Here is a 19,036-nt window from a genome sequence, read left to right on the forward strand (position 1 = left end):
AGCACCTTCGAAAAGCTAATAGAACAAACTGCTGTCATCCTGATTTTAATTTTTTGGAGCTTTAAAATCAATGCCATGTGCCAAGTGTTATCATAAGCCTTGAATTATATATAATTCAGGGTTTTTTTCTATGATGAAACCTTAGCTGCTCCAAATATGGCATCACTTTCATAGTAAAAAATAAACATTCACAGTTTACATTTGCTGATACATTTCCCTTCATTTGAATCTTAGAACACTATGTTAGGGAAGGAAAGTGAGATATTTGTTTATCCAAACATTACTAACAGGTCTGGATTGTTTTAACTCCCTCTCTCTGAAATTCTGTACATATGTTATACAAATTTACCTTTAAAGTACTAACTAGAATTTACGCAGCCCTCATTGTACTAATGCTTTACATACGCTGGTTCTAATCCCTATAACAACCCTAAAAAAGGGTCCTCATAATAAGGAGTTCAGTGACTTGCTTGAGGCTGCACAGAGAATACGGAGAGGCATCTGAACCCTGAGCCCCGGCTCTGCACTTAAAAAGGTCCAAAGGATCCTTGAGCACACGGGACCAGAGGCCCAGGGAGACGCACTCACATGAAAAGCACGCCTGCTCCCTCCCAATCCAGAAACATGGCTACGGGGCCCAGACACACAAAGTGAAAACAGTCCCCGTATGAGAATATCTCTGAAAACCAGAAGGCACCCACTTTTCTCCCCATCCCGGTACACACGGGGCTCCTGCACAGACATATCCCAGCTACATGACAACAACTGGACAGGAAGGAAAAACTAGCTAAATCTGTACCTTAGAAAAGAAATATTGTTCATTTGAAAATTCCCTGGAAAGAATCTTTGCTTTACGTAGTGTTCTCATGTTCACTGGGGAATATGAGAAGTTAAACTGAAGAAAGAAGCTCAGGAAACCTGAAAGTAATGGCAAGTCAATAGGGACATTCTGAAGACAGTGAGGCAACTGTGCGTCACAACATTCTCGAATGGCATGCAGTAAAATTCTGGTAAACTGCGGTCAGGTTTAGCTCCCCTTGACCACAACCACGTAGACCAGCTCCGCTGCTACAATTCATTCATTCATCTGTTCATTCATTCATTCACCAAATATTTATTTAGTGCTCACTCTCTGGCAAGCTCTGTTTTAAGCACATGGGATACATTAGTGCATAAAACAGACACAAATCCCTACCTTTATGGAGCTTATGTTCTTATCAAAATGGATAGAAAAATAAAATAATCATAATGAATAAAAAAATGATATAGAATGCTAGAAGGTGATAAGTTCTATGGAAAAATCTAGAATAGGGTTGGCAGGCTGGGAGTGCTGAGGGAGAGACTGCCAATTGAATGGGGTGGTCAGGGAGGTCTTAAGGAGAGGTTTGCAAGGTTTGAAGGAGATAAGGAAGGGGGCCCAGGGGGAAGCTGGGAAAAGCACCAGAGCCCAGGGCCCAGGCAGGACTCCTTAAGGAAACCAGTGTCACTTTGGCTTTTTTCTCAGACAGAAGTGGAGCAGGGGAGGCACTGGAGAGTTTTGAGCAGAGGAGGGAAATTAATGGGAATGGTTTATCACTCTGGCAGCTGTGTTTTGGAAACCCAAAAGGCAAGGCAGATCTTACCTTTCTTCTTTTATATCAATCTTACAAGCGGCTCCCACACTCCTTACTTTTTTTCCTGCTTGCCCCTGCTCTCTCTGTTCACGCTGAGCTCCACCTCCCACTGAGCTCTTTCACCTTCAGTGCTGGAGTCACATGTTTGACACGTAGGGTCTTCTCTGACCTATCGTAATGTCTCCTCAAAGGTGTGCATCTCATTAAATCCCAACCCCTTGTCGTATTCTGCCTTGCATGGTATATATACAACGGATGTTTGTTATATATATTTTAGTACTTTCATTCAATTTTGCCACCCTTGCCTATAATTACTATATGAGAGAAATACTACTAAATTGTAAAGAAGTTTCAAGTATACAAAAAAAGGGAAATATCTTCATTCTAGTTGTGGCATGCCATGTATGGCACTGGACACAAGTAGGAAGCATCTTAAGGATTTAACATATTTAATTATTTGTATCTGTGATGGTTAATTTCATATATCAATTTGGCTAAGTTATGATGTCCAGTTGTTTAGACAAGCAAGAACTAGACTGCTTATTACTATAAGGGTATTTCATAGATAAGATTTGTAATATAATCAACTGACTGCATCTACAAGCATTGATTGCATCTATATTTAACAAAGGAAACTGCCCTCAGCAATGAGCACACTGCTAATCAAATCAGTTTAGAGGTCTTAAAAGCCAGAACTATGCATTTCAGAGGTCAGAAGAATTTTGGCATCCCTTTCAACACTGGCTCTTGCCCTGATTTCTAGCCAGTCAGCTTCCCTTTGGGAATTAGGACTAAAGATTTCAGTATTATCCTTAGCAGGTTTCTAGCTTGTGACTTGCCATACAGGGTTCAGATGTGCCAGTCCTACAGACACATGAGCCCACTTCTTCATTTTATATATTTATATACCAACAGGTTGGTGGTTCTGTTTTCCTTAATACAGTATCTTTATATTCTTTAACAAGTTATGCCATAATTCATGCCAGTCTCAGTCTTTTTCACATTCCTGAATCAGAAATGTTCATCGGTATTGCCCAATTTCCTGTAATATGCACTCTTTATACTGAAGCATAATTAGGTTAGCCTCTTATCAGTAACATTTTGAAAGATAAAAAATAATTTAACTTTTTCATAGAATTATCAAAGAAGAACCTTTTGGTCACTTAAGAATTAGGAAGAAAGCACCTCTAATCCAATAAACTCCATATCTAATTTTAGTAATGGATATATAATTTCATTTTTGCAATATAGATAAAAGGACATTAAAAAATGAGAATGTATCAATATAGGTATTACTACAAAAGCTATAAACAGCACTCTTGGTATCTTTCACCTCAGAGAATGTCATAAACTATGCCTGTTAAAAGAAATCAGAGCTAATTGATATTTTTATGGTAGTGAACAAAAGCAAATATAATAAGCAAAATAGTTGCAGATGAACAATAAAATAATAAGCTTTATATTTTAAATGTAAAGGACCTTATTGGCAAGGTCTTGGTATTATAATAATGTTCAGAAGCCTTACACTCTCTTTACAAGGTAGGACAGTGTAAACAAAGATAATTCTTATACATAGTTTTACAACAAAAAGTGTTATTTGTTTGAATTCACACTTCTAAATTAAAAAAATAAAAGTGGGGGGGAGGGGTGGATGAGCCTGGCCCTGGCATCGTGGGATTGAGAAAGCCTTCTTAACCAAAAGCAGGGAAAGAAATGAAACAAAATAAAGTTTCAGTGGCTGAGAGATTTCAAATACAGTCAAGAGGTCATTCTGGAGGTTATTCTAATGCAGTTTTATCCCTTTTCCAGTTTTTGGTGTATTGGAGTAGCTAGAGGGAAGTACCTGAAACTGCTGCACCATGTTCCAATAGCCTTGATTCTTGAAGATGACTGTATAACTATATAGCTTTTACGGTGTGACTGTGTGACTGTAAGAACCCTGTGACTCACACTCCCTTTATCCAATGTATGGGTAGATGAGTAAGAAAATAAAGACAATAAATAAATAAATAATAGGGGGGCTAAGGGGTGTTTTGGGTATTCTTTTTTACTTTAATTTTAATTTTTTACCTTTTTTTGAGTAATAAAAATGCTCAAAGATCGACTGCGATGATGAATGCACAGCTATATAATGACACTCTGAACCACTGATTGTACACATTGGATGATTATAATGTATGTGAATATATATCTCAATAAAATGACATTAAATAAAGGGGGGAGTTGATTACAGGCATTTATACTACTATTAATCCTGAGACATCTTCCTCATTTCTCTAGTGGAGGTAAAATTTCACAAAAGTAAATGTAATATCTATATGTTATATTTGATTATTGGGTTGCATAATGTCTTTCACACTGGAGTGGCCATTAAGTGTAAGTCGTTTCTTGGAAGCCACAACATATACATGGATGAATAAAATACAGTCCCTACACAGTGGGACCTTCAATCACACAGGGGAAAGATGAGTGGCTTAGAGCAGAAGGGGCCTTGGGACCAATGTACGGGATAGAAGAGGAAATCATTTTGGGCTGCCGGGACCATGGAACGCTTCCAGGAGGAAGTAACATCTGATCTGGACATTAGAACAGACGGCTCCTTTGATGACAGAGAGCACACAGGAGACAGGAACTCACTGCAGAGTAATGTGTCCAGAGTTTGAAACATGAGTATCTTGATCCCCAACCTCAATTTACTGGTGTGTGTTTGTGCCAGTTTGAAAGGATTTATGTACCCTAAAAAAAGCCATGTCTTAATCCTAATCAATCTTGTGGGAGCAACTGTTTCTTCTAAACCCGTTTCAGACTGCAGGTTGGACACCTGATTAGGTCATCTCGAAGGAGATGCGACTCACCCACTCATGGATATTGACCTGGGATTAGGGGAAGATGTGAGTCCACCCATTCCAGGTGGGTCTTGATTACTTTACCAGAATCCTTTAAAAGAGGAAGCATTTTGGAGAAAGCTTGAGAATGATGAGCGCCTCGACAGAATGATGAGAGAACCACAGAAGCCACCAGCCAGTGACATTTGGAGATGGAGAAGGAGAACACCCCCAGGGAGCTTCATGGAGCAAGAGGCCACCAGCCAGCGACATCTGGAGATGGAGGAGGAGAACACCCCCAGGGAGCTTCATGGAGCAAGAGGCCACCAGCCAGCGACATCTGGAGATGGAGGAGGAGAACACCCCCAGGGAGCTTCATGGAGCAAGAGGCCTGGAGAGGAAGCTAGCAGACATTGCTGTGTTCACCACATGCCTCTCCAGTTAAAAGAGAAACCCTGAACTTCATCAGCCTTTCATAAGTGAAGGTAATCTCTTGCTGGTGCCTTAATTTGGACATTTTTATAGACTTGCTTTAATTTGGACATTTTCTCGGCCTTAAAACTGAAAACTACAAATTTATTAAATTTCCCTTTGTAAAAGCCATTCTGTTCCTGGTGTATCGCATTCCAGCAGCTAGCAAACTAGAACAGTGTTCTTCAAGGAGCAGCCGGAGACACTATGTTTAAGAAGCTCCTCCAAAGATTTTTCTGAGGCCTCTGATTTGGGAAGCACTGGGCTAACAGATAAACAGGAGTCTATGAGAACTACTCAGAGAACAAGAGATGATTCAGTATTCCTGGCAGAGAATGCAATGGGGAGTGATGTGAGAGGCCAGTCAGGCTGCTGGAGGCCTTGAAATGCGAGGCCTAAGAGTGTGGGAATCACTGTGGAGCTGGGCGTAGGGGAACACGGGAGCAGAATCGCATTTCAGGTAAAGATATCTGGTCCAAGAGGCGGACCTGATGGGGAGAGACCTCAGGCAAGGAATTCATCACTAGGCCAACAATCATGATCTGGACGAGATGCAGGGCCTGCACCGAAGTCACAAGGCCAAAGCGGAAGAAGGAATGGATGTGGGAGAGAAATGAGAAGGCTCAGTTAAAGAGACAAAGGCAGAATGGAGATGCAGATAGGCAGGTGAGCAGGAAGGGCATGTGACTGCAGGGCCTGGTCTCCCAGGTGGCCATTCTAGAGTTCAGGTCTCTAGGTAGAGGTCAGATGTCACATAGGTCACCACCAGCTGCCAGGGCTTCCTGCTACAGGGCTTCCCCTCCAGGCTCTCTGGACCTCACCCTCCAGCTGCTGGCCCCGACTTCCACCCATCAGCCATCCAAGGACTGTGCTCTACTGAGACAGGCAGGGTCTACTTTCCAAGCCCCAGACACCCTCCAACCGGCACCAGTTAGGTGGTGGTGTCTGAGCTCTACTTCCACATAAGTGAACTGGCCCCTCTCGGGCAGGAAAATTGAACAAAACAGAACAAACACATAGTTCCACACTCAGTTATGCCTTCTCTATAAAAGCAATGCCTTCACTTAAAGAAAAAGAAACAATATAACACCGACCACCTGAGAATTAACAGTACGGGAGGATTTTGGATGAGTTTACATTTGCTTTTGCTTTGTTTTTGTTTTTTGTTTTTTATTTTTAATTAGAAAGCAAAGCTGCAGAAAGGGAAAGCTGGCAGAGGAAACAATACAACAGTCTCAACTGTTCTTGTTGAAACAATCAGGCTGTGAAACAACAAAGGCCAAGACTGGCTATTCAAAGGTCAAGTCTTAGAATGCACCACCAGGAACAACAAGGGTTTTTTGTTTTTGTTTTCTGTGACGGGGAAGCTGGCAATCTTGGGAGGTGGGGATGTGCACAGAAAACTTCAGTCCTTCTAGGTCACGGCACGCGCCCTGCAGGGTGCCAGGTGGTCCACGCACATAGTACCCCTGCAGCTGCACAGCCCAGAGGCCTGCATCCTTCTAGAAGCTTAGCTCAGAGGGCAGGTCAGCAAAGCTGAGGCTGAAAGGCTTGGGGGAGAGTGCAATTGCAGGACAAATGGGCACTTGCTTCTCTGGAGGGTTTTGGGCAGCAGCTTTCATAAATGTCGGGGAGGAAGGCAGGCAGTGCCAACAGGGGCCTATGCATCAGATGGAGCAGCTAGGAGATGCCTGTTCTGGCATATTTGGAAGACGGTGGTGTTCACATAAATATCAGTAAGATTTGAATCAGAACATCTAAAATGTGGGGTTCTTACCGTACCTCGGATGTGTACTCCCCAAGCAACCCCCAGACTGCTTGCTCTCTTAACTTGTTCTTATCTTCACACTCGCTGGTCCCTCTTCCTGGGGTGCCTGCCTCCCCACTCTGCTCTTTCTTAGCCTGATAAAACCTCACTCATTTTTCTCAAGTTTCTGCAAAAAATGTCAATGAAATTTTCTCTGACACTTCTAAGGCATGGTAGATTGTCCCTTCCCCTGGTGTCTAACAACATTATGTACACAACTCCATCATGACCTCCACACGATGTGTGACATTGTACTTATGTTTTTAACTATCATTGTGTCTTACTTGCCTTTGAATCCACAGATCCTGCAAGCAGCTGCTCAAAGACCCGAGTGAACAATGTCTAGATCATGCATCAAACTCACCACTTACTAATACCAAGATCAACAAAGATAAACTCAGTCAACAAGGTACTTACTTTAACCCTTTGCTCTTGGAAATGTAAAGGGAATAGGCTCTGTCTTAGTTTGCCAGGGTTGCTATGACAAATACCACAGAACTGGTTGGCTTAACCAATAAGAATTTACCATCTCCCAGTTTCAGAGGCTTTAAGTCCCAAACGAAGTTGTTGGCAGAATCAGGCTTTCTCCAGTCTGTAGCGTGCTGGTGGCTGCTCACACACAATCAATGTCTGCCTCCATCACAAGACAAAACTGACATCCTTCTTCTCCTGTGGCTTCTACCAAGTGATCGTATCTGAATCTCCTCTGCTTTTCAGAGCTTCAATAATATAGAATGAAGGCCTATCCTGCTTCAATTTGGCTTCATCCAAACAGGTTCTTCAAAGTTCCTACTTACAAATGTGTCCACAACCACAGGACCAGGGGTTAGGACTTAAACATGTCTCTGCAGGGGACATGAACCAATCGGCCACAGGCTCTGCCACTCTTCCAGAAGCCCAGCTTGGTTTAGTAACTCATAGCAATAAGCTCCCCTCAACTTTCTCAGGTCCACCCAGCGACTATCTCCCCATGCCCCTCAAAGCTATGCGGACCAGGACTCGGAAGGGGACAACAGAACTCTGGCAGCCTCTCTGCTTCTGCCCAAGGCAAGAAGTAATTCTCTCTGTGCCACATAAACCCTAGGTCATGACCTCATCATGGTGTCACCACTGTCTCTTCTCCTGTAAAGCAGGAAAAAGTTGTTTCAACACTGGGACAGACTTCCCCTATCTATTAACAGTGCCTTGCCCAGTGCTTGATCCATACACTCTGTGCTCAGTAAGTATCTGTTGAATGAAACAGAATTCTCCAGGCATTTCTCATTAGATGTTCTCATTTCACCCTTAAAACCTTCCTAATGGAAAAAAGAGATGAGGCTGGCCTTAATGTATTCGTTTTACATTTGTGTACGAAGCCCCCCATTATCCAGGGCCCAGCTGGGAGAGGGAGAAAGCATATCCAGAATGGGGAGGCAGGAAAGGCTTCAGGAAGGACATGTCATCCAAGATATATATGAAGCTCAGAAAGCATTATCACATCCGAGATGTGTGCAAGGGCAGAGCTTTCCTGGGGGCCTGAACAGCACAGGCAAAGGCTTAGAGACAAGAAAACAGTATGCTCAGGGCACAGCCAACCCCTCCTTTGCATATGACCCCTACGAGGAAGGCAGTGTGACATGCTGCAGTTAACACAGTTTTGAAGGCAGTTCTCTACTTCGTAGCTACATGGCCTTGGGCAAATCTCTTGAGCTCTCTTGAGCCTCAATTTCCTCATCATTAAAATGGGATAATAGTACTTACCTTGCTGGGTTGTTCTAAGCATTGTAGGATAACTGTAAAAGGGATGGCAAAGAATATGCATTAAATAAATGGAAGTGGTAGTGCTAGAAGTGGTAGTAAGAGTAGTAATAGTATGCCATAAACTCCTTGAAGACAGAGACTATCCCGTGTCCCCTGCAAATCTGTCCCCACTGCATCCTGTCTTGACCAAATTCAAGAGGTACTGACTAAGTATATGTGGACTTAAGTGATTCTCCTTGCCACTTCATTTCTATCATTGTTCCTTGATTTTTGTTTTCCTCTTTAAGAAATTTTCGCTGTAGTTTGTTAGCCTTGTAAGACATTGAAAAGTGTTCACGGACAGTGAATGAATGAAACACAAACCCTGCCCACCACAAATTTACAAATTAGTTGAGGCCAATCTGAAGAACACATACTAAGTTGTAACAGACTGTAGAAAATTGCTGACCGCACAAGGGAAGAAGTCCTGTAAGGCCCAGAGCCTGAAAAAATGGGTAGGATTTTAATAAGGAGAGATGCGAGGAAGGCAGACAGCATTCCATGGAGAGAGATGACTAACAAAAAGAGACCAAGGCAGGAAAGTGAGGAACATGCTCAAGAAACCAGGGAAAATTCAGCCTGGCTGGTAAGTGTAGGATACTGAAGAGATGACCTGAAAGGAGAATAAAGTCAGATACAGAGAGATGCAGAGATGAACATATATTGTTATCTTATGAACAACGGACAGCTACGAGGATTTGTGACATGGCCTATGCAAGGAATCTGAGAGCTGGAAATTAATGTAGTCCACTCCCCTCTGAGAGACCAGGAAACCAAGTCCAAGGGAAATTAACTTGCTCCAAATTACACTGCTTAATGGACAGGAGTGGGCTGAAAACCCTGGCTTCTTAATTTTTAGTCAAGAACTGTGCCCCACCCCCAACACACACCTAAAACCAGAGATATGACAAATATGACACATACACGACTTACCCCTCACTCACCCAAGTCAGGCATTTCTAATTCAGCGGACACTCTTTCCTAGCAAGTCCAAAGCCAGCCTCAGCATCCTTCTCAACACAGCATTCCAGTCCCTGCCAAGACACTGTGCTGCTCCTGGAGCCTTTCATTCCTCCTGCCCTCAGCTTTGCTGTCTTAAGTACAAGAATGCTTATTTTAAAATTCTTAAAGAGAATAGTGGGAATGGTGGAGGGAGGGCCTAGCGATGTTAAGAGCCACTCAGTTAGAGAATCCCTCTGTGTGGGAGGTAAATTGTGTCCTTCGTGATCTCAGAGGCTTCCTCACAGCCAATGAGCGTGGCTAACTATGGCCACCTCTGCTCTGGATGCTACCTTCTCTCCCCAACAGTTTCCCTTCTATATCAAAATTACAAGCAAGAAGGAGAAGAGGAAATCCCAGACTTGGAAATGAAAGTACGAGAGCATAATAAGTAAACACAGCAGTTAAAATGACGGTGGGGAAAGTGGGGAGGGGAAGCGGGTGTGGGGAAAGAAAAGAGAATACTAAACCAGAGACTTAAAACTAAGCACTATTCAGTGCTTCCTTTTTCGCTGAGAAACCATGAAATAAAAACGAAGAAAAAAATCAGGAAGTTCCCTCCTTGATATTAACAATAGAACAATCCAGGGTGCTGTTACACTGGGCAACTTCTTTTTCAAAGAGAGGCACTGCACGTTCAGATCCTGCCGGACTCCAAGGGGGTAGCTCAACTTGGGTGCCCTTTCGGTGTCTAAAAATAGATTTGTGATAAAGATGAACAGTAATTAACTTCAGACTTATTTAAATTCTGTAATTTAGATCGAAAGATAGACTGGCAAGCACGCTACCAACAGACCGTGGGAATTTTGGATTATCGTCCATCTATAGCCTCGAGTCTTGACGGGCTAGGCCAAATTAATTCTTCTCTCTCTGGCTAATTTGTTCCACCCTCAAAAGGGATAACCCATACTTTGCAGGAAAATTTCTGGGGTATCTTAAGATCTTACAAACACAGGCTTTGTATAACAAATGTAAATGAAATTGTGATTTAAAAATACAAAAAAAATGCAAATGAAATTTGCATTTAAAAAAGCAGGCAAAGTTATTGCTTTTTTCTTTCTTTGCTTTGTATATATGTTATATAATACAATAAAAGATATTGTACAATATATATACTGAGATGTTTTCAGTTACAAAGTGTTATTTATTTCCCCAAAGCATGCCCTGTAAAAATCCTTTTTCAGAAGAAGAGTTCTTTTTATGTGAGTGCATTTTAAATGATTTAACCTAGAAAACTCTGACTTATATACAGCTTTCAGGATTACACCTGTGGGCCAAAGCGAAGTGCATCTCTACTAGGCAGACCACAATGGTCCCAGGTTGGTGGAAAATGCCAGAAATGGAATTTTTTCTATGAAAAATGAAATATAAGAACAGAAGAAGGATATTGTATTTTTAAAAGGTTACTCTTTTCTTCTTGGCTTTTCTCCAAATTAAAAAAAAAAAGAAATGTTAATCTTATTTTCTGAAAGCTAAATTCTTCCCATACATATTCTTAAAACTTAGTAATTAACTTACTAGACTAAAATGAAATTGGAATATAACTAAGTCACCTCACAAAAATACACGAACTACATCTATTTTAAATTTTTAACATTAGTCCCCTCAGTGATATCTATTTTCCTACTTGTTTGTTAATTATATAAATAACAGAGACATGAATAAAAATGAATTTGTTTCCCTGCACATGGGAATATTTCTTAACACGTGAGGAAGAATTGAAATTCACTTCCCCCCAAAAAAGTTGTCATAATATGAAAAGGCAAGCCTTCACCCTGAGAAATGCAATAACAGTTTTCCTTATACAAATACCATGTGAATCTTTCTATTTTTTTTTTTTTTTTCAGAAGACCTGCAGATTTTTCCAGACTGCAACCAAAGAGTTACACTTAGGATTTCAGCATTTACACTTGTGTCTTGGGCAGGCTCCAGTGCCTCAGTGGCAGAGTTCTCGCCTGCTATGCAGGAGACCTGGGTTCGATTCCCAGTGCCTACCCATGCAAAAAAAAAAAAAAAAAAAAGATATTAAACTTGTGCCTCTATTTTTCTAAGGCTGCTCTTAACCGATGTATAATAAGCATCAAAGAGAAACTGCAGCGCTTTCTGAACATAATGAATCCGTATTCTATTTAAAGAGTCTACCCACCTGAACCCAGGCCTCCAGAGTTCTATAAAGAAAAGTTATCTAAAGAACTTGAGAGGCACATTCTGTTTCCACCAAGACAGATCGCTGACTGCCTTGGGAAAATCTGCTGCGGGCTGCACTATTTCATATAAACACTGTAGAGAGGGTCACAGCCAGCAACGTGCAGGGAGCAGCCAAAGTTAAATGGGCAGTTCCCACTGGCCTTTGAATGGGCAGATTCTCTGACAATTTGCATTTATAATTGTTACCCTCAACAACGCCAAGGGATGGTTTTATACAAACGCCCATTCTCTGCTTATTGGATGTTTGCAATCTGTCTGCCTTCCAAAATCTTTGGGGAGAAGGAGTGTGACATGGCAGACATCACTGAATAACAGTCAAATTCACGGACTATAGAGGCAGTCTGTCTAGGTTCTTCATCTGGTTCTGGGACTTACAAGCTGTATGATCTTGGGCAGGTCATTTAACTTACTCATGAGCATCTCCATCATGGGGGCAGTTTGAGAACTAAATAAGTTATATAAATACTACGTATAAGAAGGCCTTAAAACAAGCACAGAGTACACACCATGTAATTGCTTGGTGTTTTCATGTCTTATATGTATGGCAAGAAGTCTCTAGGTAATTATGATGGTTACTTTAAACTAAACTTTTTAAGTTTCTTTAGATTGATGGTGGTTGTCCCCTTAGCAAAAACGATGGGGGAGGAAACAGGACTTTTACATTTGTTTTAGTGCCTCAAACCAGGATATACTTGCCACAGCAGCCCTCTGGTTATGATGGGAAGAAATTAGTACCTCTTTCCTCTTCTTTGACAAGGCTTATCATGATTTGGTCCCTGATACCCTCTTCCCAATCTCCAACCACACCCCATTTTACCCTTGCCTGCATTCAAGCTCCCACAATGATAAGATTAACTGTTCCTGAACTTTGCACATATTAATTCCTTTTTTCTAGAATGCTTGTCTTGATGGTCTACCTGGCAGACCCCTCTTCATTTCAAAACTTGGCTTAGCAATCACCACCTCCAAAACGTCTTGCATGACCCTCCTCCTACTCTCTCACTTTGCTCTGGGGCATCTCTTTCTTGCTGCTCTTTCCGCTCTGCTATAATTTGTTTCTTTTCATGTGTGTCTCCTCTACCAGGCTGTGAATGTCTTCGGAGCAGACTGTGTTATATCTTTTTTTATGCACACAGGGCACATAGCAAAATAGCTGGCTTTTCACAGGGGTTCAATATATGAACATAGAAAATATATAGTTTCTTCTACTTGGCCTGAGACTAATTTTCTCCCTTAAGTTGTCATTCAGCTACTATTCTGCAATCTTTTTTAGCATCAAGCACTTAAGACAGAGGTGCTGATTTAATATCCTCTACCTGTCTCACCTTAGATATGAGATCAATATTCATTCTGTGTTTGAAATAAGATACAATACAAGGAGAGAAGAGAATGAAGGAGGAAAGGAGGGCAAAAATGTTATTCAGAGTGGTCCTGGAGAGGTGTCCCATCACCCTTTTCAGAGAAGCAGGGCCTTTAGGGACCGGGTTGGGGCAAGGGTCCTCCCCAGGGCAGTATAAATAAATGCCTTCAGGCTGCACTGTGGGAAGCCAAGGGGATAATCCAATAGGTACTACCCAGGGGGGCCAATCCCAAAACCTAATTGGTCAGCCTGTCCAACAGGGTCATCAGTGGTAAAAAGCTGTCCGCCTGCAGACTGAATTTGGCCCTCAGATATATTTTATTTGGTCACGGAGTCTTGAGAAATGTTTGAGTTACTTGCCAGCATTTAAAAATTAGGAGGCTGCCTGCAAATCTCAATTTCTGGTTTAAATTAACTGGCAGCAATGGGTCACCCTCCCTCTTAGAGCATTCAGCCGGAGCTGAACAGTGCTGCCCTCCTTGGGTGGCGTATGTGCTCTGCAGTTCACCACACTTTTCACCTCTTTAAATTACTTCAGCTGCTGAGCACAAGGCAAACTGATTTTGCAAGCCCCTGGTTAGGATCAACAAAAGGATCCAAGCATGACCAAGGAGACGGGAACTAAGGTAATTCAACCAGAATGTGGAAATAATCCCCGAACCAAGGGGACAAGAGCTTTTTATAAGACTTTTGCTACTTGGGCCAAGGGGAAGAAAATGTTCTCAAGGATGGGGACTTGACACATACAAGTAGGGGCTAGCTTTTAGGATGGTTTTTCAAAAGTGTGATGGCAGATTGAGTACTTTATCTCTAGCTGGGAACACTCCTCTAAATTCCAGCCCCATACATCCAAATGCCTACTTGACATGTTTAATGGGTATCTCAAACCGAACATGTCCAAACTGAACCCATGGTGGTTCCCTGCAAACTTGCCTCTCCTGCCATCTTTCCCATCTCAGTTAGCAGCATCTCCATTCATTTTTCCAGTAGGCCAAGAGCTAAGTCACCTTGAATACCCACATTCTCTCTTCCCACATCCAGCCCATCTGCCAATCTTGCTGCAGCTATCTTCAAAATATACCACACTGCCCACAATCTCGTCCAAGCCATCATTGCTCCCTGGATTACTGGAGTATCCTTCTAAACACTGTGCCTAATTCTGCTCATGTCCCCTGCAGCCCATTCTCAACACAGTAATCAGAACGATCCTGTGAAAGCGTAAGTGGAACACATCAACTTATGCTTTTGTACAACACCTGCCAATGACTTCCCCTTCACACAGAGTCCCTGCTATTCTATAAGATCTCCCCAGTCTATGAACGACCCACACCCACACAGGTCACCTTCATCTCTTAACTACTCCCCCACCCCAGCCTCGCTCCCTCTGCTCCAGTGGCACTGGTTCCTGCTGTTCTTCGAACACTCCAGACCTGTTCCTACCTCCAGGCCTTCATACTTGCTGTCACCTGCATAGGATGTTCTTCTCCCCAGACATTCACTTAACTACTCCCTGATCTCATTCAGACTTTACTAAAAAAGTCCCTTTCTCAGTATGCCCCCCTGTCACTCTATATCAAAATCAACTCTCCTCATTATTTTACATACTCATTCTTACTCTAGTTTTATAGAGCAAATAAAAATAATTACTTCTCTAAATTTTATTTATTTTCATTGTTGTCTGTCAATCCCAGCTACAATTTAAGCTCTTCAAGGGTGGGACTTCTACGTTTTTTGTTAATTACTGTATTCTTGGTGCTCAGAAAAATTCTTAACATATAGACGATGAGCCATAAATATTTGTTAAATAAATGAATTAATATATATTTTTTCAAGATCATAAATAAATACTCATATTATCATTCCCAATGAGAAGCCGGCCTGACAATATTAAACAGGAGGATCATACACATATTAGGCTGAAACGTGTCATTTAAAAAGGATGGCTGTCAAAGAGTGAGTGTCAGATTCAAATGAAGTGACAGAAACTTACAACACAACATAACACAATGTTGTTCTCTGCAACGGTAAAGATCAAGCCTGTTCTTCTTAGATCCTGCCTGGCCCCTTGAAAGCACATACAAAAGATACTGTGGCTTCAATTATTCATTTGCAGGATGTGTCCTCTCTGCACTCACATCTTTTTCAACCCTCTTTTTTTTCCCAAGGGCCCCTTATCTGCACCACTCTCCTCTCTGGCTTTGAAACCTCCCTGTGTCTGGCCCTGAGGCCTCCAGTCCATTGTCCAATCTCCTGGCTGATGTCCTGTCTCAAAACCAGGTGGGCTTCTTCCTGCTTACTTCTCTGTTTCAGCCTGGAAGGCAGATGTTGGACAGAAAGGATCCTAGGAAAATTTATGATACGGGCTCTTGCTCCATTGAGAAGCTTTCTTTTTTCTTCTTTTAACGTTCTCATTTTGACTTTTGAAGTTATCTGGAAAAACTGTAAAACTTTGTGATAATTCCTAGCTATGAAAACATAGAATTGAAATCTTCAGAACAGCTTTAGATAAACATACATTAAAAAGGTATGTGCTTTTGTCCAAAAAAAAAGGTATGTGCTTTTAAAAGACAGTGGGATGAAAAAAAAAAAGACAGTGGGATGAAGAGCTACTGAAACGGTCAGGAATCTGAAGAGGAATTTACAAACCTGCAAAGGCATGGCAGACATCCTGGAAATCTGTACCAACTCTCCCCACTGAGCCAAATGTTGAGATAAGACACTGCTACTTCTGATCATGTTAAAGCATTTTGTATCATGTACATTATAATGGAAAATGGGCCATTTCAAAGGTTATAAATGTTCAATTTGCTCCACATCTGGGTGGGTTTGGGCCTTGAGTCCTTTTAGCAGAGTACTTTGGAAGGTTTGGTGGGGTCATCTCCGATGTCCTGTGGTAGGCAGTATAATGGCCCCCAAAGATGTTTGCACCCTAATCCCTAGACCCTGTGAATATGTTACCTTACATGGCAAAAAGGACTTTGCAGATGTGATTAAGTTAAGTCTCTTGAGGTAGAGAGATCAGCCTGGATTAACTGGGTGGGCCTAATGGCACACAAGATTCCTTATTAGAGAGAGGCCAGGAGGGTCAGAGAAAGGAAATGAGACAACGGAAGCAGAGTTTGGAGGGATGAGGAGGCAGGATCCAAGGAATGCAGACAGCCTCTAAGCTGGAAAAGTCAAGGAAACAAATTCTCCCCCAAAGCCTCCAGAAAAAAAATGCATCCCTGCCAACCCATTTAGGTAAGATGGTAAATTTCTTTTGTTCCAAGCCAAGTTCATGATAATGTGTTAAAGTAACAACAGGAAACTAATACCAACATTTCTCTCATCCCGTATCCAGTCCACCGGTCCACCGGCACATTCAGTCTGGGAATGTCTTAAGTGGTCCAGCAACCCACAAGCTAAGGCAGAAGATACTGAAAGCGTGAAATCAACAACTCATTTAGTGGCAGCTCTTAATTGTCTCCAAAGGGACACTTCACAAGCAGCCCTGGTTTATCGGCACGCAAAGGCCTGCGGGAAATGCCATAGACAATAGCCAAATGAGTCACAAAGATGGGCTTCAAACCAGGTCTGGGCTGATCACACTGATTGTCTGTACCCATCCCATAGCCCCTCTGGCACTCATTTAGTGTTTGGGCAAAAAAAAAGTCTGGATCCACTGGACGAGAAATCCAAGAGGAGAGAAATTTTAGTCACGGGTCCCATGATGCTCTTATCTTCCTTTCTCATATCCCAGAGATCTTATTTTACCCCCTGAGGCTGTGTTGTATTTCCAACTTCATGCCCTCCCCCAGGGAAACCTTATCTTCAGGACAAGATCTGATAAACTCACTTATTATAAAGTGTACAATAAGTGCAACATTTAAATCATATCTCCAAGGGATATGTGCTTTTTAACAAAGATAATAATAAGATTGTAAGCTCCTGGAGAACAAGAACTCCTCCGGTTTCTTCATTCTTGGCTTCCCTCATTCCATTTAGTTGGCTTTGAGAAGGCTTGTTGAATGAATGAATGTTGTCATATCAATAAACAGCACACTTATTCCATGTCTTCTAAATGTCAACATTCCATACGACAGGAGATAAAAGACCTATTTTCATGACTGCTCTAAACCAAACAAGACCTTGGAAATAAGATAAATGAAAAATAACCATTATTTTAATAATATATTAGCTTTCAATTACTTTTTAATACACCAATTGAATTATTACAATATGATAAATCTTTCTTAAAAATAGGGCATATGAGAACAGAAGGGACACATGACTTGGGACATAGCATGCCTACTTAGACTGAGAAAAAGAAAACAAGATTTTTAACTTTCAATCTGATGAAAAGGGGTTCAAACCTCTAAATTACTTGGTAGCTTTGAAGAGTATTCACAGATTTGAGCTACTCAGGAGAACCTCAAAGCACTAAATCAATCTGACAGCAGTGAATGCTTCTAGATTCATCATTAAAACCTTGTTCTTTCACAAAAGGGTAGATACTATATGACTTTTCTTTTATGACCATGATAAAGGTAAACTCAGAGGCTTATAATACAAAATATAGGGGACCTATATCTATGCACAGAAGCCAGAGATGGGTGAACGGTAGCTAATGAGGTTGAACTTAAATGTAAGGGGATGGATAGACGTGAAGGCAGTTCATTAGTGGGTCTATAAGTAATATTGCCATATTGAAGGTGAACACAATTGAAAAGGGTTGTATAGACCCAATGCATCCCACTGATTAACACTACAAATATAAATAAGTTCTTGCATGAACTACTTCAAAGGTATGAATCTTGTACAAAGAGTGTATAATATCAGGGTATAGGGGTAAAACTGCTCTTGCCTACTATGGGCTATGTTTAACAGGAAGACATCAACAGCACCACACCAATACCAGGTAAATAATAGGGGATGAGAGGAGGTTGAGATTTGCTATTTGGTGAGGGTGTGTTTATCAGTTATTTTTCTCTTGGGAGCAATGAAAATTGTCTAAAACTGAGAGTGTTGATGGACTGTTGACTTTGGATATTATACATGATGCCCAATGGATACAGGAGGCTGAAGGATAAATTGATTGGGAAGCAAAATGACAAACAGTGGTGTACCTATGATTGAATATTGTGCTACTACAGAAAGGAATGAAGTTTTGAGGCATTCAACATTGTGAATGTTCTTGTGGGACATTTTGTGATGCAAAATAAGCCAGAAACAAAAGAACAAATATTGTATGGTCTCATTTGGAAAATACTTACAAGAAAATTGGGGCCTAGATTGCAAATTTTTATAGCAGTCACATTTAGCCCAGAGCAATAACTGGTATTTCTAGATATTGAGAGGCTGTGCTATGTATGTATAACCTGGTATTTCCCTGGAACTTTTGTCATCTGGGTGACACCTAAGGCACAGAGAAAGAGTTCTGAAGTTCTGAAGGTCAGCATTGCCACATACAAACAACTGTTAAAGAAATTGAAAAAGAGATCAGACTTCAATTAGCGATAACAACAAAGCTTATCAGGTTGGGATTAAGGTAATTCACAATACAGGGGTAAGGAAGAGGGCCTATATTTTAGAACTTCACCTACTCTATGAGACAAAGGAAGAAAGGCTCGTTTTATTTAGAATGTAAATTTTCTATAGCACAAATCTAACAACATAACCTGTCAGGATAGATCATTTAAACAACCCAAACACAGGGAGCCCAGAATGGGCATGAGGGCCTGTAATCCTTTACAGCTTAATGTAATTCCCAGATATATCCCAGAGGGTGTTAAGCTGATAATCAGAAACTATTGGCAAAGTCCCTTGAAGGATAGGAGAAAAATATGGAACTATTAAACTTTACCACCAGGGAAAACCCTAATACTGTCTCAAACTACAGGAATTCCCAAGTCAATAGCCAAGCCCTTGATCTCAAAGTTCACTCTTGTGAACCTTATGTATGTAGTGGAAAAGCTCAGCCTATCTATAGTTAATG

At 41.4% G+C, this 19,036-nt stretch overlaps 1 protein-coding gene across 2 annotated transcripts in view; it reads right to left on the reverse strand.

The window, feature by feature from the left end:
* Nucleotides 1–19,036, reverse strand: part of CHN2 (chimerin 2) — a 304,362-nt gene that overhangs the window by 245,079 nt on the left and 40,247 nt on the right. Inside the window, exon 1 of one of the 2 annotated variants that reach the window (XM_077120885.1) lies at nucleotides 9,440–10,575. The exons of the other annotated variant lie outside the window; for it this stretch is intronic. Within the exon in view, the coding sequence (XP_076977000.1) occupies nucleotides 9,440–9,452 (13 nt within the window). The 5' untranslated portion in view covers nucleotides 9,453–10,575. Of the gene's footprint in view, nucleotides 1–9,439; nucleotides 10,576–19,036 lie in introns of those variants that run through there. 2 annotated transcript variants of the gene reach the window in all.

The sequence above is a fragment of the Tamandua tetradactyla genome, chromosome 1, assembly GCF_023851605.1.
Source record: "Tamandua tetradactyla isolate mTamTet1 chromosome 1, mTamTet1.pri, whole genome shotgun sequence".
Lineage (NCBI taxonomy): Eukaryota > Metazoa > Chordata > Mammalia > Pilosa > Myrmecophagidae > Tamandua > Tamandua tetradactyla.